Source organism: Grampus griseus, assembly GCF_964374135.1.
Source record: "Grampus griseus genome assembly, chromosome: 19".
In the NCBI taxonomy this organism is placed as follows: domain Eukaryota; kingdom Metazoa; phylum Chordata; class Mammalia; order Artiodactyla; family Delphinidae; genus Grampus; species Grampus griseus.
Genome location: NC_139013.1, coordinates 5,346,055 through 5,368,799, shown reverse-complemented (window position 1 = coordinate 5,368,799; position 22,745 = coordinate 5,346,055). Strand labels below are relative to the sequence as shown.

General features: G+C 52.4%; 1 protein-coding gene across 1 annotated transcript in view; it reads left to right on the top strand.

Annotated features, from left to right (window-relative positions):
• Positions 1–22,494, top strand: part of PPP2R1A (protein phosphatase 2 scaffold subunit Aalpha) — a 32,963-nt gene extending 10,469 nt beyond the window's left edge. The window contains exons 2-15 of the mRNA XM_082677600.1: positions 1,203–1,293; positions 4,241–4,341; positions 9,457–9,689; positions 10,691–10,838; positions 10,958–11,113; positions 12,906–13,020; positions 13,130–13,200; positions 13,643–13,777; positions 17,334–17,507; positions 17,842–17,902; positions 18,600–18,754; positions 19,589–19,731; positions 21,804–21,895; positions 22,051–22,494. Of these exons, the coding sequence (XP_082533726.1) occupies positions 1,203–1,293; positions 4,241–4,341; positions 9,457–9,689; positions 10,691–10,838; positions 10,958–11,113; positions 12,906–13,020; positions 13,130–13,200; positions 13,643–13,777; positions 17,334–17,507; positions 17,842–17,902; positions 18,600–18,754; positions 19,589–19,731; positions 21,804–21,895; positions 22,051–22,067 (1,692 nt within the window). The 3' untranslated portion in view covers positions 22,068–22,494. The remainder of the gene's footprint in view (positions 1–1,202; positions 1,294–4,240; positions 4,342–9,456; positions 9,690–10,690; positions 10,839–10,957; positions 11,114–12,905; positions 13,021–13,129; positions 13,201–13,642; positions 13,778–17,333; positions 17,508–17,841; positions 17,903–18,599; positions 18,755–19,588; positions 19,732–21,803; positions 21,896–22,050) is intronic.
• Positions 22,495–22,745: the final 251 nt, after the last annotated feature.

Genomic DNA, 22,745 nt, shown 5'->3' with positions numbered 1-22,745 from the left:
GGGGATGCAGGACGCCAGTCACTTGCAGACCTGTTCGCAGCTGCGTGGGGCCTGGGAAAGAATAGGCTGGGGGAGCCCGTGCTGCTCTCCTTGACCTGGTCCCTCCTCATTCTTTCCTTCCTTCCGGGAGGAGGATTCCCGCTTGGCCTGGCGCGGCTTACTCACCCTTGAGGGCGTCGCCTTCCACTCACACACATGAGCTCACTGCCTTCCGGCCGCAGCCGAGCAGCCCTGTTGTCAGGATGGAGACACAGGAAGAGAGGTTTCCCAGTCAGATGGCAGCAGCTGGGGCTGGGTCTCAGTGCTCGCTCAGGCAGCTTTCTGCGCCTCCATGGTGGTGGAGAGGTGGCTAGTCATGCCCCCGAGGACGAGAGGATCAAATGCGGTCCTAACACCAACAGGCTGAGCCTGGGACCCGCTGTGTGTCAGCGGAGTGTGTGAGATTCCGAGGGTCACCACAGCAAAGCATCACATCTTTGGTAGCTTCAAACAGCCACGAGTGTTCTCTCTCAGTTCTGGAAGCCAGAAGTCTGAGATCAAGGTGTCAGTAGTGTTGGTTCCTTCGAGAGGCTGTGAGAAGACCTGTCACCCCGAGCTTCTGGTGGCTGCCCGCCATTATAGTATTGTTTGTTCTGTTATCACTGTTAGCCAACAGTCCTGGTTACAATCCCACTCTACACCATCTGAGCTGTGTGACCCTTGCAAGGGACTTTCATTCCCTGAGCCCGTTTCCTCTTCTCTGGGGCAGGGCTTGTAACCCTCTGCTTGTCGTGAGAGTTAAATGAGGCAGTGCAAGTGAGTGCTTGGGCTGGGACTGGGCCCAGAGTAAGCTGGGAACGTGGCTACCGCTGTTAGAGTCCAAGGCTCAGTGTGTTAGCCTTGCTGAGCGCAGGAGGGGGCAAAAGCAGGAGGGTGGGGACGGTGGGGAGGCGGGTGCAGTGTCGGACAGGGTGGTCCTCGAAAGTGCCACGAGGGGTGTTGGCTCAGTGAGACCGGCCGGATGCTTTTGCTGAGGCTGCTGCTGCCATTGTAATTTAATGACCCAGGGTCACAGAGTGACTTGGTAGACTTGCCAAGTTATTACTCAGCACCCCACACGTGCTTAGCAAGGCTTCCAGGGGCTGACTGGGTCCAGAGGTGTCAGACTCCCTTAAGTCTGGACTTGCTAACATTCTCCCTTCCTTTTCTTGTTCTGTCATTAGCTTCGCCTCAACAGCATCAAGAAGCTGTCCACCATCGCCTTGGCCCTCGGGGTTGAAAGGACCCGCAGTGAGCTTCTGCCCTTCCTTACAGGTACGGGTCCTCCTGGGGCCCAGGTCAATTGGGGGCTCCCGGGGGTGGTTCCTGCCAGGTAAGAGAAGCCCCTCTGGATTTAACAAGCTGTTTGTAAGTGCCGTGTGCCGGGTGCTGGGGCTGGGGCAGGGACTGGTGAAAAGCGCTCTGGAGGCAGATAGAGCCAGGTTTGAATCGAAGCTCCAGTGACTTTAGGCGAGTTACCTCACTGTTCCATAGGGTTCTTATGTGTAAAATGGGCATAGTCGACATGTGATGTAGCACGTTGTGAACATTAAATAATAACAATAACAGCCTACAGTTACTATATATATACCTAATGTGCCAGGTGGTGTTCTAAACCCTTGCTTGTGAGGATTGAGTTCGTTCACATAGAGCTGTGCTCGGTAAATGTACACCACCATTGTTGTCCAAGTTAATCTCACAGTAACTCCTTGAGGTAGGTAAGACTGCTGCCCCCATTTCATAGATGAGGAAACCGAGGCGTGGAGAGATGAGGTAACTTATTTGGTCCTACAGTTAGGAGGTGCTCCAGAGGGGATATTTATCAAGTCACGCTGGCTCCAAACTCGACAGTGTTGGTTAATGACTCATAGCACAGACTTGGGTCCCAACTACCTGGGCTCAAATCCTAGCTCTACCACTTTCTAGCTCTGTGACCTTGGGCGAGATACTTCATATCTGCCCGCCTCCGATCCTTCATGTGTGAGAAGGGCATTAATAGTTCAACCTAATATGAAGATGAAATAAGATCCCACGTGAAGTGCTCAGCATGTGGTAAGTGCTGCTGAGGTGTTAGCGATTAGACCGTTCCTGTGCTCTCCTGTCTGTGAAGATGTACTTAAAGCGCTTGACACAATATCTGATACAGACTGGATCACCAGTTAATGGTAAATCCTCTGTTCCCATCATTCTTATTATGACTTCGTACTTCATACTAATTAAAATCGCCAGTAAAGGCTCAGAGTTAGCTGTGCTTTGTCCCTAGTGAAACTCTTTCATCTCTGATCCTCTCACTTGGGCCTAGTGATGGTGCTGGGAGGCGGGAGGGAGGCAGGGACTCTCACCCCCTCATCATTTCACACTGGGGGAGTTGAGGCTTGAGGGGATGTGCAGGGACTTGCCCACAGTCACAGCTGATGACTGAGGAGCTCAGGGGTATCTGCCTCTGAACACCACATGGGGAGGAGGCATCTGCACACGTGACATTGAGCAGATGACCTCAAACCAGTGGCTTCCACTGGTGAAATGTTGGAGAGACTTGAAGGCTTTAGAACGCTGAGACCCGGACGGCCTCGGGGGCAAGGGGTACAGGGAGTGTGGTACGGCAGTGTAAAGCAGTGGCTAAAAAGTTGTAGAGAAAAGAGTTGGAAGGACCTGGGTTTGAAACCCAGCTGTGCCACCAACCTGCTGGGCACACCTGGCTAAGCCATTCCACCGCTCCCAACCTCAGCTCCCCTCTCTGCAGAGGGGGTAAAGCAGGCCCTAACTCACGGGTTGGCTGGCGGATCCAGTGCTCCACGCAGCACGTGCTGCGGGCAGTTTCTTGGTGGAGGTGGCGGGGAGGCTGCCTGGAGGGAAGCCGGCAGGAGTGAAGGGCGGACGGGGCCAGGATTGAACGTGGCGCTTTGCATGGTGAGGGCTGCAGGGAGAGACGCAGGGGCAACGTTAACGTGGGGGTTGACGGGTGTGGGCCAGAGAAGCTGGGAGGGCAGTTGTGTGGAGGTGGGAAGGGTGGAGATCTGAGGTGCTGGCAGCTCCCGTATGTTTAGCTTCCAGGGATGCAGCTTGGCCAAGGAGTCTGGACTGGAGGTAGAGTTGAGTATGAGTTGAGGATGTCCTTAAGGTCTCCAGGAAAGGAACAGAACAGGGAGGGTGATCTGAACTGTCCACAGTGGGAGCCGGCGAAACCGAGGCTGGGAGGGAGCCTGAGAGCAGGACACGCCAGAGCCACGCCGGCCAGAGTTTAGTAAAGCACTGACTCTCGTGCTGGGCCCCAAGCTGAGCTCTTCACAGAAAGCAGTTATTTCCCTTCAGTCTCAGAACAACGCTGTTGTTGTGATTTGGGGGATGAGAAAAGAGTCTCAGGCCAAGTGAGCTGCCTCACACCCAGCCAACAAGAGAGCAGGATTTGAACCTACCACAGGATGGGCATATGCCTCACGTACACTCAGGGAGCTGAGATGCCAGCCTAGACGCTAGGGATGCTAGCGTCTTCTGCCATAGTCATTCCCATCGCCTCAGCAAAGGGAGGATGGAGCTTGAGAAGGGCCTTTGGATTTAGGTGTTAGGACAGAGCAGTTCTCTTCGCGCACAATCGTCCCTTCTTTCAGCAAAGTTGAGCAGATTGAGTGCCCACTGTGCTCATCTCTGGCAGAAGCTGGGGCACAGAGGAGCCAGTCCTGGACTCGGGTGGTCATAGCCCGCAGTGAGGTCTGATAAGGGTGGCCTGGTTGGGCAGTGAGCCTAGAGAAGGGACCTGACCTGTCAGGGTGGCATCCTGGAAATCTTCCAGGAAGCGGTAGCTAAACCAAGTGTCGAAGGACAGAGCAGACTTTCTCAGGCTGAAGAGAACGAAGTTCCTGGCAGAGGGAACAGTGCTGAGGGTAGAAGCAAAAAGAGCTCCCGTTTCCCAGGCTCTGCGCTCATACACGTGGTCGCGTTTGCTCCTCACTCTGGCCGTCGCTGCAGTGGAAGGATTGGCACCATTTTACAGGTGTGGAGACTGGGATGCAGCGAGGTGGTCTCGCTCCCCCAGTGTCCCGCACCTAGCCACGGGCACTCTGTCAGCTGCCCCCAGCCTCTGCCTTCATCTCTGCCCACCCAGGTGGAGGGTGGCTGCCAGTTTGAGGAAGCAGAGTGGAGCCTGCTTGTTCCCAGCTTGGGTTACTGAAGGGTGGGGTCATACTTGGGGTGGAACTGTAAGCCAGTCTGTCTTGTCCCACAGACACCATCTACGATGAGGATGAGGTCCTCTTGGCCCTGGCGGAACAGCTGGGCACCTTCACCACTCTGGTCGGAGGCCCTGAGTACGTGCACTGCCTGCTGGTGAGTCTGGAAGGTGGGGAAGGCCCCTGCCTGGCGCTGGCGGGGTCAGACCCATGGTCCTGGCAGCCAGGGCGGGGAGGGGAGAGTGCAGGAGAGGCTGGGGTCATCTTCTCGGAACAGCTGGGCCTTGGACATTCACTTTAATCTGGCAAGTCAGCAGTGACATTTAATACATCAGCACGAAAACGCGGGTGTCCTCCTTACCGTTGACTGGGCGTGCCTGACCAGCACCAGGCCCCACCGGCACTCGACGCGTGAGGCTTTCAGTTTGGAGTTAGGCTGGGTTCTTCCACTGCTTGCTGTGTGACTTGTAAATTACTTAACCTCGAGTCATTAAAACTTACCTTGAGAATCGACTCAAGAAGCCCTTAGCACAGTACTTGGCATGTAGTAAGTACTCACAGATCGTAGCTCCGTTGTCATTAATGCCATATGTTGTGAGGTCGTGTCCACCCTTTGGGGTAGAGACAGCCACCTGGAGCAACAAGAGGTTCAGTGTCGAAGGTCGCATGGCTAGTGAGTGGCAGAGCTGGGATTCCAGGTGTGTCCGGTTGACTCTCCCCCAGGCCCCACCCACTTCCTGCCTGTGAGACCCTGTGCTGGGTGATGTCTGGGGACAGAGATGGTCAGATACTGATAGCAACTGCTGTTTGGGAGAAGAGAAGGGAGGAAGTGCTCCAGTCCTGTGACCTGGGTTGAAAGACCCTTGGAGGTTGCTCACTGTTCTTCAGAGCCGTGGAACAGCTCTGCCTCCTTTTTTTTCCTCCCAATAATTCTTTCATGGTTCCTGAAGACATGTTAGCATACTGTGGCATCTGCACTTGATGGTGTTTTACAGTTACTGTCAGCAGGCCTTGTTCCTTTTAGTGGTCTGTGAAATAATGTGCTGCTTATTGGGGTCTTGGATTTGAGCACATATGGTCATTTATTTTCTTCCAAACATGCATTAAGCATTAACTCTAAGAAACTGTGATAATTATCATTAGATTCTGGTATCCTGTCTCTCACCTGAGTGCACATGTATAATTGTATATGAACACACAGAAAATTGTATGTGAATGAGGTCATTTCATACATTTTATACAGAGCAGGACTGCTTAACACCAGGAACGTGATGAGGTCCCTAGACCTACCTGAAAGGGGTCCCTTGAACTCCATGGAACTATCTGCAGCCCCTGGTGTTTATCAGTCTTTCTGAGGAGAGAATTAATAGCTTTCAGCAGCTTCTCAGAGGACTCAGGAGCAGAGAACACTGTTGAGTACCCCACAGCTTCAACCAGAGCCACAGGCCTGCAGACAAACGGCCGGAACCCGGCTTCCTTCCCCTGCCGAGTCAGGGTCTTCCACTGATCATTCCCAATGAGGGAAACCCCTGTCATCCCATGCTTCTCTTTGGGGAGCAGTCATGTGTGACCTTTGGGACTGGTATCCGTGAGGATCCTCTGGGCCAGGCAACACTGGGAACCCGCAGGCAAGTCAGGTCAGAATAGCTTCAGCTCACTCAGCACCTGCAGCGTGTGTTCTGAGTGCCTTATGTACAGTAACCCATTGTGTCCTGCAGCGACCCTGTGAGACTCGTGCTGGTGTCATTTCACAGATGAGGGAACCGAGGCACAAGCTGGGAAGAGGCAGAGCCAGGATTTGAACCCAGGCCCCCAACTCGTTGCCACTACCACTCTTCTGTACTGTCTTCAGAGGGCTCCTGGTTGCCCCACAGGCTGATCCGAGCTGGAATAAAGGGAAACCAGGGACCCTTAGAACCCAGAAGAGGCGGCTAATCTGGGTTAGATGGGATGGGGGAGCTGTCGAGGAGGAGCTCCTGGAGGAGGTGGATTTTGACAAGTTACGGGAAATGGCTCTTTTGCAACCTGTTCATTCCATGAACATGAGCAAGGACTGTGGGCTCCGGGAACCCAGAGCTGTGTCAGACCCGATCCCGGCCCTCGTTCTCTGTGGTGTGAGTGAGATGGAATTTCACAGAGATCCGTGTAGGTATAGTGTGAGGATTATTTCTGTATCAGCAGCTCTTAACCCTTTTGGAATCATGGGTCCCTTAGATGAAATGAGACCCTCTCCTCAAACGAGTAGAGATGATTTTAGGAGGTTCACGCCTTTCCCCCTCCCCAGGTTTGAGAACCCCACCCTCCATTGCACAGAGGCCTCATGGCAATGGGTCTTTGTTATGCAAAAGCATCATTTGGGGTTTCCTCAGTGTGCACCTTCCTGGGCCCTGCCCCCAGAGTCTGATTCTTTAGGTCTGTGCTGGGAGAGGCCTCCTGGGTGATCCTGCCGTGGGTGGTCTGGGAACCACACTGTGAGAACCTCTCCCTGCAGTAACCCACTGGGGCAGAGATCCTTGGGTGATGTAACTACTGCTTAGCCTTAGTCCCCAGGCCTCTGTTATCGTGACAGGTTACCATAAGTTTCACTTACAGTCACTTGCTAAGTATTAATCAATTATTACTCAATATTTACTGAGGGACTCTAAATGGAAGATTGAGTGCCTCCTGTGTGCCAGCCTGGGTAGTGGGAGAACAAGGAAATAAGAGGAACCCGGTCCCTGCAGTACTGTGACACCATGTCTGCAACCACACCTCTGTGAGCCAGTCCTGCACCCAGAACCCTACGAGAGCGTGTCCCTGTGACACAGGCCGCACACTGAGGGTCCCCAGGCAGGCATGGCATTACGTTTTCCTTGTGAATCATTGCCCCCTCCCTCCCTCCCTCCCTCCCGTGGCTGTGTTGGGTCCCCGCCACTGCACGGAGGCCCTCTTCAGCTGCGGAGAGTGCGAGCCACTCTGCGCCGTGGTGCACAGGCCTCATTGTGGTGGCCTCTCCTGTTGCGGAACATGGGCTCTAGGCACGCGGGCTTCAGTAGTTGTGGCACGTGGGCTCAGTAGTTGTGGCTCACCGGCTCTAGAGCACAGGCTCAGTAGTTGTGGCGCATGGGCTTAGTTACTCCGTGGCATGTGGGATCTTCCCGGACCAGGGCTTGAACCCGTGTCCCCTGCATTGGCAGGCGGATTCTCAACCACTGCGCCACCAGGGAAGCCCCCATTGCCACCTTTTTTGTGTGTGTGTTATGCGGGCCTCTCACTGTTGCGGCCTCTCCCGATGCAGAGCACAGGCTCCGGATGCGCAGGCCCAGCGGCCATGGCTCACAGGCCCAGCCGCTCCACGGCATGTGGGATCTTCCCGGACCGGGTCACGAACCCGCGTCCCCTGCATCGGCAGGCGGACTCTCAACCACTGCGCCACCAGCGAAGCCCCTATTGCCACCTTTTTAAAATGAGTTTTTAAAAATTCTGTTTTTGATTTTTTTTATCATGGTAAATTATAAATAATATTTACCATTTTAACCATTTTTAAGTGTACTCTTCCGTGATGTTAAGTACATTCACGTTGTGGTGCAGCCATCACTACCATTCATCTCCAGAACTTTCTCATCTTCCCCAAAGAAACTCTGTACTCATTAACCAGTGACCCCCAAGCTCCTTACCCCAGCCCCCAGCAACCATCATTCCACTTTCTGTCTCTGTGAATCTGACTACAGACATACCTCAGAGATATTGTAGGTTTGGTCCCAGACTACCATAGTAAAGTGAATATTGCAATAAAACGAGTCACATGAATTTTTTTGTTTCCTAGTATATATAAAAGTTATGGTTACACTTTACTGTAGTCTATCAAATGTGCAATAGCATTCTGTCAAAAAAAGGTACATAGACCTCAGTTAATACTTTCTTGCTAAAAAATACTAACCATCATCTGAGCCTTCAGCGAGTTGTAGTCTTTTTGCAATAGTAACATCAAAGGTCACTGATCGCAGGTCACCATAACAAATACACTAATAATGAAAAAGTTTGAAATATTGAGAGAATTACCAGAATGTGACACAGACTTGAAGTGAGCAAATGCTGTTGGAAAAATGACATTGATAGAGTTGGTAGACGCCACAAACCTTCATTTTTTAAAACAGTGCAGTATTTGCAAAGTGCAGTAAAGTGAAGCGCAATAAAACAAGGTGTGCCTGTGCTCTGGACACCTCACGTAAAGGAGTCATTCAATATGGAGTCTTTTGCGACTGGCTAATTTCATTTAGCATAATGTCTTCAAGGTTTATCCATGTTGGAGCATGTGTTAAATGAGGTTTTTTTCACAGATAAGAACCTGCCCCTTTTGGCTGCTTTTGGGAAACCAGCTTTGCTTTTACCGGCCATGTTTCCCCGTGGTGACAGCTGACAGAGCTGGAAAGCAGCTGTACTCCTTAGACTGTATGCTCTCCAGTTTGCCCCAGTCTCTGCCTCGGTTGTCCGCACCTGTCACCTTTGCCCATTGCTTCAATTCTGTTTCCTGCATGGGCCCTGGAAGCATTTCCATTTATCATTTCTTCTACTTTCTTTACCTGTCAGGGCAGGTTGGACTTCAGACCACAGACCTCCACATCTTTTTTGAACAGATTAGGGTAAATTGAGTCTCCCTTCATTAGGTCAGTAATTCCCGAGTTCCTGCCCTGTGCCAAGAGGTCTGCTGGGCTCGGGGGACACGGTGGTGAGCCAGTCAAATGTCCGTAAAGGAACGTGATCACTCCAGGCCTCACAGTAACAAACCAGTGAGAGTCGCGAGCCTCAAAGTCCCCCAGTATTGTGAGATCCTGATGCAATTGCCTGTCAGCCCTTTGGAGGTTCTGGAGCCAGCTGGCCCGGTTTAGATTCTGGCTTGTGGCTATTATGCTCGGGCAAGTTACTTAGCCTGTCTGTGCCTCAGTTTCCTCTTCATAGGACCTGCTTTGTAGGATTCAGTGAGTTAGAACCAGTGCCCCCCTAGAGTTGTGGCCCTGCTCAGAACATGTAGTAAATAGATGTTCCAGTCAACATCAGTGATGATTCCTGCACTTTGAGAAGCTGATGACAGTTGCGGCCCTGTCCTCAGAAAGCGACGTGTATAATTGTGAGGTGTGTGGACCCCACTGAAGCGCCTTCAGGGTCCTGTGAAAGAGGTTCTTCAGGGAAGGCAGGCTGGCTTGGGGGGGGTCAGGGAAGACCTGTTGGAGGAGCTGAGCAGTGTGGGGTGGGGGGAGGGAGCTGGGCGGTGACCTTGTGTTCTGCCCCCCAGCCACCCCTGGAGTCGCTGGCCACGGTGGAGGAAACCGTGGTGCGGGACAAGGCGGTGGAGTCCCTGCGGGCCATCTCGCACGAGCACTCGCCCTCCGACCTTGAGGCCCACTTCGTGCCGCTCGTGAAGCGGCTGGCGGGCGGCGACTGGTTCACCTCCCGCACGTCGGCCTGCGGCCTCTTCTCCGTCTGCTACCCCCGCGTGTCCAGTGCCGTCAAGGCGGAACTTCGACAGTGAGTCCCCTGGCAAGACCCAGCCTCTTCCCTCTCCTTGGTCCCCTTCTCTCAAGCCTCGGCCCCCTCTAGGCCCATCCAGGGCCCAAAGGCCCCAGAGCTCTTCCAGCCCCCACTCCCCTCTGCCCACCCCTCAGAGACAGTGGTGTCTGGACACAGCTGGGTGTGAACCCAGGCACTGCCTCTTGGTCATTTAGGAAGTGGAGATAATGATGGTTCTTTCTCCCATTGGTTATTGTGAGGATTTAAAAGAATTACTACATACAAAATGCTTAGAACAGAATCTGGTACACAGAAGCACTCGACAAGTGATGTGTGATGCTATCTTAGGCCTGTTTGCGGTTGGCAGATAGGAGGCCTCCTCCTCCACTACCCTTCTCCCCTTTGGCTTGATACCCCAGGGAATTGCTTGCATGTAAGACTTGGCTTCCAGAAGAACCAGTGAAAATATTTTTAATTGGATTAAAATTTTCTATTAATGTGTGTTTCCCCTCCCTCTGGACTTCTGTCCATCCACCATCTTTATGAACCACTGAGCAGCAAGCCCGGGCCCTGAGCCATCACTCCTGCCAGAATACTGGTTTACAGCTGCCTGCAGGCACGTAGAGGGCTGCATGTGCCCCTGTGCATCTCCAACTGGAGCAGTCACTGCTGGAAGGGAAAACCTTTGAGTAGCCCCAGCCCAGCAGCTTAGCCAAGCAATTTTATGTGGTCATAATAATATAATCAGTACCTGCCATTCACTATGGACTTACTGCAGAAAGGCTGCTGATTGTTTCATGCACATTGTCTCATTTAACCCTCATAACGACCCTGTAGGGTAGGTACCGTTATCAGCTCCATTGTGTAGGGCTGGGAAGATTCAGAGGCCATCACTCGCCTAGGGTCACCCAGGCAAAGCCAGGAACTGCGTGACTACAGCGTCTGTGCTCGCCCTCCATGGTGTTGCCTGCTGCCTTGGGATCCCAGGGGTCCCTCCTGAGCCCCATCCCAACCCCCAGGTACTTCCGGAACCTGTGCTCAGATGACACCCCCATGGTGCGGCGGGCCGCAGCCTCCAAGCTGGGGGAGTTCGCCAAGGTGCTGGAGCTGGACAACGTCAAGAGCGAGATCATCCCCATGTTCTCCAACCTGGCCTCTGACGAGCAGGTGGGGTCTGCTCCACGCCCCTCTCCTCTGTCTCCCTCCAGTGGACCCTGAGTCTGAAAGGGCGTCCCAGGGCTGATGGGGCCTCTGCTGCACTCTCCTTGTTCCCATCCTCTCCTCAGGACTCGGTGCGGCTGCTAGCGGTGGAGGCGTGTGTGAACATCGCCCAGCTCCTACCCCAGGAGGATCTGGAGGCCCTGGTGATGCCCACCCTGCGCCAGGCTGCTGAGGACAAGTCCTGGCGCGTCCGATACATGGTGGCCGACAAGTTCACAGAGGTACGTGAGGGGGCTGTTGGCAGCGTCTCACAGATGTGGAGACTGAGGCCTCAGGCAAAGGGGAGGGGCCGCATATAGGAGCTGGGGTTTAGTGAAGCCCAGGGGAATCGTCGGGTGTTTAAGCGGTAAGATCTCGGTAATCATCCATTTGGATCTCACTTCACTTGCCAATCCTGATTGAAGGGTTCTGAGGCCAACTTCAGGTTCTGTGGGAGAGAACCACGGGAGCAGAGAAAGGGTAGCATGTATGTGGTCCTGACCTAATCGAACTTTATCTCCTTTTACAAAAGGGAAGACAGTCTGTTTGCTGGGGCTGCTGTGGCAGAGTACCACAGACTGGGTGGTACTTTATTTCCCCACCGTTCTGGAGGCTAGAAGTCCAAAATCAAAGTGTCAGCAGGGGTGGTTTTTCTGAGACTTCTTTCCTTGGTTGTAGATGGCTGTCTTCTCCCCGTGTCTTTAATTGTGTGTCTGTGTTCTCATCTCGTCTTCTTATGAGGACTTTAGTCATTTTGGATTGGCTTACCCTAATGACCTTGTTTTACCTTATGACCTCTTTAAAGACCCTGTCTGTCTTCAAGTACAGTCACATTCTGAGGTTCCAGGGAGGTGTGGGGTGTGTTAGGACTTCAGTGGGAGATACAGTTCAGCCCCATAACACAACCCAGAGGTTAGGCTGGTCAGAGTGACACCATCAGGCGGGCAGAACAGGGACAAGATGCCACGTGTCCCAGGACAGTGCTCTTTCCACAGAAATCTCAGTTTGCTTATCGCAAAAGTAGGTTTATTGAGCACCAGCTCTTTGCTGGGCATTGGGGTACGGTGAGTTCAGTACATCCCTGGCCGTCAGGGAACAGACAGCCTGAAGAGGGAGGCCAGCTGAGACAGAGGGAAATGAAATGTTAAAGTGTGACAGGTGCGGGGCTGGCGGGTGTTCCTGGGCCTGGAAGCACTGAGGCAGGTTCTGGAAGATGAGTGGGTGAGGGCTGGGGTAGGGACTGTGTCTGGCGTGGGCAGCGGACACTGGGCGGTGAGGGCAAGTACGAGCAAGGACATTTGGGACTGGCTTTGGGGCGAGGGGACACTGGAGAGATGGGCACCAGGCCCCTGGGGTCCTCACCTCTCCCCTTGGTCAGGAACTGCCCTGTCTCCCCCCAGGCCTCCAGAAGCGGCACGCCAGCAGGACCTGTGCACCCCTTCTGGCCTGGTGTCATGAGATGCGGAGGGCCTAGCATGCCTGCTTCCCTCTTGACCCTTAGTATTTCATCTTAATTACAAAAGTCACACGGACTCTGGTAACCAGTCTTAGAAAACACAGAAATATTTAAATCAAAAAGTGAGAGCCAGCACACATCATTAGACTGTTTTTGGATCACATAACAGAAAACCCAACCCTGAACAGGAAGGAGATCTGTAGTTATTTCTAATGCAGACAACAGTACTGTGCAGTAAGTACCCTCGTGGTACGGCTCAGAGACGTACGGGGACTCATCCAGGGTCACACAGGTGCTAAGTAAGAGTAAGAATTTGAGCCAGGCAGATGGACTCCAGAGCCATGCTCGTGACCACTGCACTACCCAGCCCAACTCGGCACCATACAACAAGGAAACCAAGGCTCAGAGAGGCTCCGAGACTTGGCCACGGTCACCCCCATGGCCCTGGCATTACATCTCAGCAGTGATTCCAAGGACTGTTTTTACCCCATTCCTGGTGCCTTTATCTTTGATTTTGTTCTCATTCATTTAGAATACCTGCCAAGCCCTTTGACCCCCCCGACCTTCCCTTTCTGCAGCTCCAGAAAGCAGTGGGGCCTGAAATCACCAAGACGGACCTGGTCCCTGCCTTCCAGAACCTGATGAAAGACTGTGAGGCCGAGGTGAGGGCCGCAGCCTCCCACAAGGTCAAAGGTTGGTGCTGGCGACCAGGACACAGTAAGCGGGTGGGTGTCCGGGAGGCTGAAGGCAAAACTAGGACATTGGGTCTTACCTCCCGCCGCCTCCATTTCCCTGCCCACAGAATTCTGTGAAAATCTCTCAGCTGACTGTCGGGAGAATGTGATCATGACCCAGATCTTGCCCTGCATCAAGGTAACAGGGAATTTGGTGGGAGGAATAGAGCAGATCTGAGCCTTCTGGAAAAAAGGGATGGAGACTGGGCATTAGGGGCAGCCAGATGCAAACCGAGTTCCCAGCCTTCCAGGGCCAGGCGGTCTTGGGTTTGGAGCAGTTAGGAGCCCTGAGTGCAGGCAAAGTCCGAGGCTCGGGGCTGAACGTGGAGGTGGAGAGTGCTTCCCCCTCGAAGCTCACTGGATCTCCTCATCCGGAGAGCTTTGGGATTGGGGTGAAAGCTGCTGGGAACGGGTCGTTGGACTCCAGGCAGGCCGGACATGTATGGACCTGCAATTCCCCGTGCACACTAAGCCTGCCCTGGATTGAGATGGCGAGAGTAGGCTGTGTCTCAGGGCTTCTTAGGAGTTGGAGTCTTCTTGGCCACTGACCCTGTGGCTCCCCCATTCCTTCTCCCTCCCAGGAGCTAGTGTCAGACGCCAACCAACATGTCAAGTCGGCCCTGGCCTCAGTCATCATGGGCCTCTCTCCCATCCTGGGCAAAGACAACACCATCGAGCACCTCCTGCCCCTCTTCCTGGCTCAGCTGAAGGATGAGGTAAGGGCACCTGGAAGGCTCTGTGCTCTGGCTGGGACAGGTGGGGCGGCTGCTTTCCCAGTTCGCCAGGATCTTCAACAAACACCCAGGTTGCCAAGGAGTTGAATGTTTGTGGGCATGATGGACTGCACGTTAGCTTATTTGTTTATTAGGCATTTGTTTTGCATGCCCTTATTCTGTACTAGTCGTTTTTTCCTGGGCACTAGGGATTCCAAGGCAAAAAAAAAAGAGCGAGACACTTTTGTTCCTCAAGGACCTTCAGAGACTGGCAGTGGAGAGGGACAGATAGGCAGTCCCATGATGCCCTGATCATACAGGTGCTGTGATACATTCATGATGATCAGAGTTCAGGCTAAGATGCTGTAATAGAGACCCCAAAATACAGCGGCTTAAATAAGGTAGAGAATTATTTCTCTCACAACAGTCCAGAGGTGGGGTGGACCTACACTGGGGGATTGGCCCTGCTGACCTTGGCACTCTGTGGGTCTGAGGTGGCTGAAGGGAGAGGGCACCGACCAGCAGCGGGCCCCGCCCTCTCAACAGTAAGACCCCAAAGGGGCACCCATCCTGTCTGTTCACACCCCATTGGCCAGAGCCAGTCATGGGACCAACCTCAGCTAGCTATTTATTTGGCTTGGAGCACAAAAGATGAGCGAGAGCACCGCGCGATGGCTGGAGAGGCCATGGGGTGACAGCCAGGGAAGTAGTGTGGACTTGAACCTGGGGTGGAGGAAGTGGAGCAGATCTGGGTGTTGGGAAGGAGCCCTGAGACGTGTCGAAGGGAGATGCAAGTGCTGCAGCCGAAGAGGTGCAGGGAGACCAGACCAGAGGCTGCTGCTGGAGTCTGGGAGGGGGGCGTGGCTGGTTTCGAGAGGTAGGAGGGGCCGTGCTGGGGCCTGGGGCTCGCAGGCCCCCTGCTGTTTGCCTTGGTGGGGACTGGGCAGATGGTGATACCACAGGCTGGTGTGAGACCTGTTAGTGTAACTTCTGTGTTTGCAGAGGCCTCGCCCTGACATACATGCACATGCACACGAACGTGCGTATACCACACACACACACACAGGGCACACGTATGCGGTGCACTAGGAAGTTGGAGGGAACATTGCAGCAGTTCATTTCTTCACATAGGAGTCCCCTGCTGTGCACACCCCTCCGCCAATTATGACAGTTGAGGCTTTTATAATCATTGGATATAATATACTTTTTTTTTTTTTTTTTTTGCGATACACGGGCCTCTCACTGTTGTGGCCTCTCCCGTTGCGGAGCACAGGCTCCGGACGTGCAGGCCCAGCGGCCATGGCTCACGGGCCCAGCCGCTCCGCGGCATGTGGGATCTTCCCGGACCGGGGCACAAACCCGTGTCCTCTGCATCAGCAGGTGGACTCTCAACCACTGCGCCACCAGGGAAGCCCATAATATACTTTTAAGAAAAGATAAATAAACTTAAAATTAAATCATTTATGTTATTTATGTAAACAGTGTTTCATGAACATTTGCAGCAGCTATATCTAGTGGAAGATTCAAAGGAATATAACAGAAAAAGAGTGAAACTAACAAGTTGATGAGCCTTGGGACATTCCTTCCCTCTCCCTGTCTCCCTGAGTATCCTTGGCTTTAGGAAGAAACACATTAATCCAGTGAAGGGGAGGGGGAAGTTGTGTTGGCTGTGAGAGTCTTCTTCAGTTCTTAGACTAGGTAGTAGGAAATTGGCTGTCTTTCATTCCTAAAGGGGACTCCGTTATTTTTGAAAAGCAGGACTTAGGTGCTTTTCTCAAAGGATTTGTTGGAGAGGCCTTTTGGGCAATCTCACTTTGGAGCCAGCAGCTGAGGCTGTCTTGTCTTTTCAGCGGCTGCCATTGCTCTTCTTCATTGCTTGCTGAGTCTTAGTCCCCATGGCCACCCTTAGCTCCAGTGATTTGCCTGAACAGCCTTCGGAACTCAGAAGAGCTGTTATACTCATGGTCACTGTTGATTACAGTGAAAGGATACAGATTAATATCAGCAAAGGAAGAAGGTGCATGAGACCAGGCGCCAGTTTCCAGTTATCCTCTCCCAATGGAGTTATACATAGTGCATTTAATTCTCCCAGTACCAACGTGTGACAGCACATGAGGAGACTGCCAGCTAGGGAAGCTCGCTGAGCCTTCGTTTCCAGGGTTTTTATTGGGGATTGGTCACATAGGCATGGAATGGAGCCGTTCGCGTGGCTGACCTTAGGTTACTCTGTCTCCAGCCTCTGTAGAGGTCAAGTTGATGCCACATGGCCCAAGGTCCTCACCATAAATCACATTATTAGCATACTCTATCTGGCATGGCCCAAGGCCCCCAGGTAAACAAAGACCCTTTTATCAGTTTGGATATTCCAGGTGCTTAGAGGTCATCTCCCAGGAGCTGGTCAAGGGCCAGTCCTTTGGAATGTGCCAAGTTTGAACAGCCTAGACCTGTCCAGTTAACCCCTTACTGCACACTTGCTCATTTGGTTCACGGATTCATTTCAGTGCTTGCTTCCTTACCCCACAGCTCCCAGAGGGAGATGTAGAAAAAATTAACTGTGGTGTCTGCCATCCAGGAATATATTATGTTGGACAAGGAGTTAATTGTGTTTATGTGCCTTTTCTTAAAAGTTGCTTTAAAGGTTTTTAGAAGCAGATGGGGGCACAGATTTCCCTGCTCTCCTAAGGTAGAGCGTTCTTATGAACCTGTCATAAGTTGAAATGGTGTAGAGCAAAGAAGCAATTTTTTTCTCTCGTAAAAGCAAAAACCCTCTTTGGGTTTCTTTTGGTTAGCAAAAGCAGGCACCAGTGTAGGTCTTTCATAAACTCAAAGTGGTGTAAAGCGAACTTTCGAAAAGTGGGGGATACCTGCATATGTGCACATGTTGTAAGTCAGAGCTCATAATATTGGTAGTCACCTAGTGGTTCAAAAATATTTCTTTATTCCTTCGTTTTTTTCTTTCAGCTGATGTATTGAGCACCTACTATGGTCCAGAAACTCTGCTGGGTACTGGAGACATAAGGATATATGAGACGTGCTCCTTACAGAGCTCAAAGACTAGCAGAAAGAGTAAAAGTAACAGAAATGATAAAAGTAATAAACTCCCACATGCCAAGCCCTTTGTGGATCAGGCAGCTCAGTAGCCTCAACCACCCTTTGGGATTAGATGGACGTTTCTGTGTCACACATTGATATCCAGAAATGTTAAGTCCCTTGCCAAAGGGCTCCCAGCTAGCAACTGGCAGAGCTGGGATTATTATCTTGTCTGTTTTTCCCAGGGTACCATGTTTTTGCACTGTGATTCCTGCAAATTCTTCAAAAGGGCTAAACATTTTTTGTGCTTCTATGATGAGATTTGAAAAGCTGTCCCATTTAATAATCCATGTTGCTTGCTTTGTGTGTGCTTTTAACGTCCCCAGGGCCGGGAGCTGGGCTTGGGCAGTGGTAGTCTGCCCTGCAGAGATGTTTATTATACGAGGTTGGTGTGGTTGAGCTCTTTTCACCCTGCCCTGGGTTCTGTGTGCATTGGCCTTCTCTCAGAACCCTTCTATCCTCTCCTCAGTGCCCGGAGGTGCGGCTGAACATCATCTCCAACCTGGACTGCGTAAACGAGGTGATTGGCATCCGGCAGCTGTCCCAGTCCCTGCTTCCCGCCATTGTGGAGCTGGCTGAGGATGCCAAGTGGCGAGTGCGGCTGGCCATCATTGAGTACATGCCTCTGCTGGCTGGACAGCTGGTGAGTGCGGAGGCCTGGTGCCAGGCACGCTGCCCTGGGAGAGGTGCACGGTGGAGTCTAGTCACAGTGCAGTGTGTCCCGGGCTGTGCCGGTGGACCTCGGGGCCATGAGGGCTCAGTGGAAGGTGTGAGGACTGTCCGGGGAGTCGGAGGAAGGTACACAGGAAATAGGGCCTTTATAAGATGGGTAGAATTAAATGAGAGAGAGGAGAGAGAAAAAGCCCCTCGGGTGAAGCTGAGCAGTGTCCCAGCTGCTTGGGATGGGTGTGGTTTCCCTGAGGTTTGCTGGAAACTACCCAGTCTCCCGTGATCCCTTACTTCCTTGTCTTCTGCAGGGGGTGGAGTTCTTCGATGAGAAACTCAACTCCTTGTGCATGGCCTGGCTTGTAGATCATGGTGAGTACTTCTGGTATCTCTGGGAGGAGATTGGGGCTCCAGGAGGGATGCAGGGGTGGATTGTCTGGGGCAGGTAGGGAGAGTGGGGGAGGCTAGAGTCACTCTCCCATGCTGTCAGATGCTCACGTGGACCAGCTCCTTGCTTTTTGGAGTCCCAGAGAAGCGCAGGGGTCACCCAGGGGCTGCCTGCTACAGTCGAGAGTCCTAGGGCTACCAAGCAGACAGCCTGGGTTTGAATCCCACCTCCTGGCTGTCGAAGCTTAAGCAAGTCACTTGCCATCTTTCAGCCCACGCTCATTCTGTGAAACATGGGACTTCTCATCCCAGCCTTTCAAGGCCATTGTGAGAGCTGCTCGTTGTTTTCACTAAGAGTGGCAAAAATAAAAGTTAACATTTTTCTGTAACAGGCAGGCTCCATTCCATGTACTAAGTACTAAATCATTTGCTTGGGCAAATCACTTCTCAGAGCCTCGGTGTGCCCGTCTGTATCTTGGAGCTCTTGAGGAGGTACTGCGTGGAAAGAAAACCCTACATTTAGCACACAGCAAGCCCTTTCTTTCTCTTGGAGTTTATTGGTTCGTATGTGGCCTGGTACCTAGGGCTGCTCGGTAGGCAGTAGTGAGTGTGACTGTGACTCCCCACCCGCGTCAGTCCTTCACCTCTGAATCACCGCCCCCTGTCCCTCATCCTTCTGCAGTCTATGCCATCCGCGAGGCGGCCACCAGCAACCTGAAGAAACTGGTGGAGAAGTTTGGGAAGGAGTGGGCCCATGCTACTATCATCCCCAAGGTCTTGGCCATGTCTGGGGACCCCAACTACCTGCACCGCATGACTACGCTCTTCTGCATCAATGTGAGCACGCCCACCTGCCTCCGGCCTGTCCCTGAGGGGTGGGGGAGTACCTAGGAGAGGAGGAATGGCAGAGGGTCCGCAGGGGAGAAACCTGGCTTGGGGGTGGGCAAGTGATGGGATCTGGGGTTGCAGGGGTGAGTCCTTGGGGAACTGCAGGCCAGAGGTTGGGGCTCCCCAGTCAGAGTCACAGGGCCTCTGGGGGTGGGGACCTGGCGTTGTGGGAGGCCCAGGACTAGGGAGACTTGGCCTCTCGGAACAGTGATTGCCAGACCTTTCTGAGCACCCTCTCCTTCCCCACAAAATGTGTATATATCTATTTATAATAGTTAAATGTGCAGTTTATAGAATCAGACCTTTTTAATTCTAGCTCTGCCATATATTAGCTATATTTAATCACTTAAATAAGCCATACACATAACTAGAAATTAAAGGATAGGATTTCAAAACTAACATAACTAAGTGTTCTGATAATTTCTTCCCATGCCTCACTTCGGAGACCACTGTACTAAGGAAGGGATCCCAGGGGTCAGGAATCAAGTCCCATCCCAAGAGGATGAAGGGAAGTCTGAGGGTGGGGAGACAGGATGGGACAATGTGGGCTGGGAGTTTGCAGGGCAGGGAGACAGTGGTGTTAGGAGGGTGTTAGGGGAAATGGGAGCTTCCAGAGAATAAACTACCCTCAGGGTGGGCGAATCTGGGCTCAGAGCTCCCCCTGTTGCTCAGCTTCACCCTCTGGCCTGACAATCACCAGAGTGGCCTTGGTCAGAAAGGGAGAGAAATGGGAGTTAGCCGTGAACTTCGGGTAGTCACCCTCTGCTACTCACTGACCTCCAGGTGCTGTCTGAGGTCTGTGGGCAGGACATCACCACCAAGCACATGCTGCCCACAGTGCTGCGTATGGCTGGGGACCCCGTCGCCAATGTCCGCTTCAACGTGGCCAAGTCCCTACAGAAGATAGGGCCCATCCTGGACAACAGGTGAGGCCTGGACCCTCCTTCACACACCAGTAGCACTGGTTTTGGGCATCTTAATCTTTGACTTTTGAAGGTAGAGCTTAGGGTTTGAGGCCCAGCACTGCTGTTTGCTTGCTCTGTGACCTCGAGGTCTTAGTTTCTTCAAATGTAGAATGAGAATTCACATGACCTGCCTCACATAGTGGGAGGGGGTGAGAAGGTGGCAGTTCTATATAATAGCAACAAATCATTAGAAAATAAAATTAACAAATGTGTGTGTGTGTGTGTAATTTACAATTGCTCCAGAACCATCAAATACCAAGTAATAAATTTAATGAAAGATGTATAATACCTCTAGTGAAAACTATGGAATGTTGCTTTGGGAAATTAAAGGAGACGTACATAATATTCATGGATGGAATGGTTCCCCAGACTCATAAGTTTAGTATAATCTCAGTTAATCTCAGCAGGTCCTTTCTTGAAAAATTGACAAGTAGATTCTGGAATTAACATGAAAATGCAAAGATCTGGAATAAGCAAATTGATCCTAAAGAAAAACAGAGTTGGAAGACTTATCCTACCAGATAGCAAGACTTAACTGTGATGCCACAGTAATTAAAAAGTGAGGTGTTGGCACAGTAATATTCAAATAGCTCAATGGCACAGAATTGAGGGCACAGAAACAGACCCTCGTGTATACCAGTTCAGTGGGGGAAATGAATCGCTATGTCAGAATGACTAAACTGAAAAAGCTCAGTGGCGCAAGTGTTGGTGAAGAACACTCTGGTGTTGGTAGACATTTGGAACTCTCATATCTTTTTTTTTTATATATATTTTTTTTGCGGTACGCGGGCCTCTCACCATTGTGCCCTCTCCCATTGCGGAGCACAGGCTCCGGATGCGCAGGCTCAGCGACCACGGCTCACGGGCCCAGCCGCTCCGTGGCATGTGGGATCTTCCCGGACCGGGGCACGAACCCATGTCCCCTGATCGGCAGGCGGACTCTCAACCACTGCACCACCAGGGAAGCCCTGGAACTCTCATATCTTGCCGGTGGGGCTGTAAATAATAAATGGGCCTAATCATTGAAAATTGGTAGAGTTGAGTGAAGCTAATTAGACGTACACTCCATGAGCTGGTGTGTTCTCTCCCGGCTGTATCCTCTCCCGGGTGTATATCCGAGAGAAAGGAGTGCTTGTTTCTAACAAAAGAACGTTCATGGTAGCTTTATTCATTTTAGCCATGAAGTGGAAACAGCGCAAGTGCCCATCGACAGTATAGTGGATAAGTTGTGGTTTATTCATATGGTAGGAGACTGTATTTAGCAATAAAAAGACTCCTTCCTGCTGTGTGCAGCAACCTAGGTGACTCTCAGAGACTCACCTACGTGAGAAGCCAAGCCCAAGAAAACCTATCCTGGGATTCCATTCATATCAACTTCAAAAATGGATCAAGGGGCATGTAGGTGATGGAAATGAGAATAGTGGTTATATTGGGGGGGAGGGGGAGCTCTGTCAACTGGAAGGGGACATGTGACACCTGCACCTCTGACTTCTGTCTCTGTCCACGACACAGCTTCATACCTTTAGTTTCTCTCTGAAGTCCACCTTCGTTTCCCCAGACAGCTGAGTGTTGGTGCAGATGCATTTCCCTGGGCCCCTTGCCTCCCTGGGCTCCTGTAGGGCCAAGTCCCTCCGTTTTGGCGCTTGCGTCTTCTGTTACTCATCATCAGTTTGGTCTGTGTCTTCCTCCCAGCCCAAGCTCCACATGGGTGAGAATCAAGAGGGTTGGATTTTCCACTGTGTTCACACCTAATACGCAGTAGGCCTCAATAAGTATGTTAAATGAATGGAAGGTATCGACTTCCAAGGCTCAGAGACTTGTGGGTTCTGGATTCCACTTTTCCACACTGTCTGACATCCCTGTACCTCTTCTGGGCCCCAGAGGCCTCTGTCCTGGTTTGTCAGACTTCCAACCTTCAAAGTAACTGTTTCTCTGGCCCCTGAGACTCTTAATTCAGTTGTGTGTCTGTCTGTGCACACCTTGTGCCCCCGGCCCCACCTGGCTGACCCCTTGCCCTCCTCTTCTCTTCCCAGCACACTGCAGAGCGAAGTCAAGCCCATCCTAGAGAAGCTGACCCAGGACCAGGACGTGGACGTCAAGTACTTTGCCCAGGAGGCTCTGACTGGTAAGGCATTGAGAGCTCCGAGACCCCAGCGGCAAGGTGATCTGCAAGGATGGCGCTAGGCCTGGGAGCAGCCGCTCCAGGCGGGGAGACGCAGGAGCAGCTGTGGGCAGAGGGCTAGCTGCTGTTCTGACTCCCAACTGTTCCTGTTCCCCCAGTTCTGTCTCTCGCCTGATGCTGGAAGAGGAGCCAACGCCGGCCTCTGGTGTCCACCCTCCCCCCCAGTCCCTCCCTCAGGGAGACATTGGGGGGCCTTTGGCTGTCACTCCCTGTGCATGGTCTGACCCCAGGCCCCTCCCCCAGCACGGGTCCTCCCCTCCCCAGCCTGGGAATCCGACTTCTCACCGTCCACCTCCCAAGGGGCTGAGGGGAGCGCAAGGTGGGACAGGGCAGAGACCTTGGGAGGAAGGGGCCACTGCCGCCCACACTGGGGGAGAGATGTGAGCATCCCAGGTCACTGGCTCCTGCTGCTGTAATGGGGACCCCCTCCGCCATCTACTTCTCCACCTCCCTTCCTTCCCCTCAGTGGTTTTCTTTGTGTCAACTGTGTCGTTTTTATTTTATTCCTTTCTTTCCCCTTTTCACAGAGAAATAAAGGTCTAGAAATAGCTGGTCCTCTGGTCTTAGTCGCTAGCATGGGGAAGAGGGCACCACGTCAGCGCCGCAGTCTTGCCCTTCTCTCTGGGGAGGACGTAATTACTGGGCTCGCACACCCCTGTGTCCTGCGAGTGAGGAGGTTCTCTGGGAAGCTGATGGGAGTGCAGCTGGCCCACTGGGTAGCGGGTCCACGAGGTGTCTCTGGCCAGCACAGTCCTGAGGTGCAGTTCAGTTTCACAGACGTTGGCTGAGTATG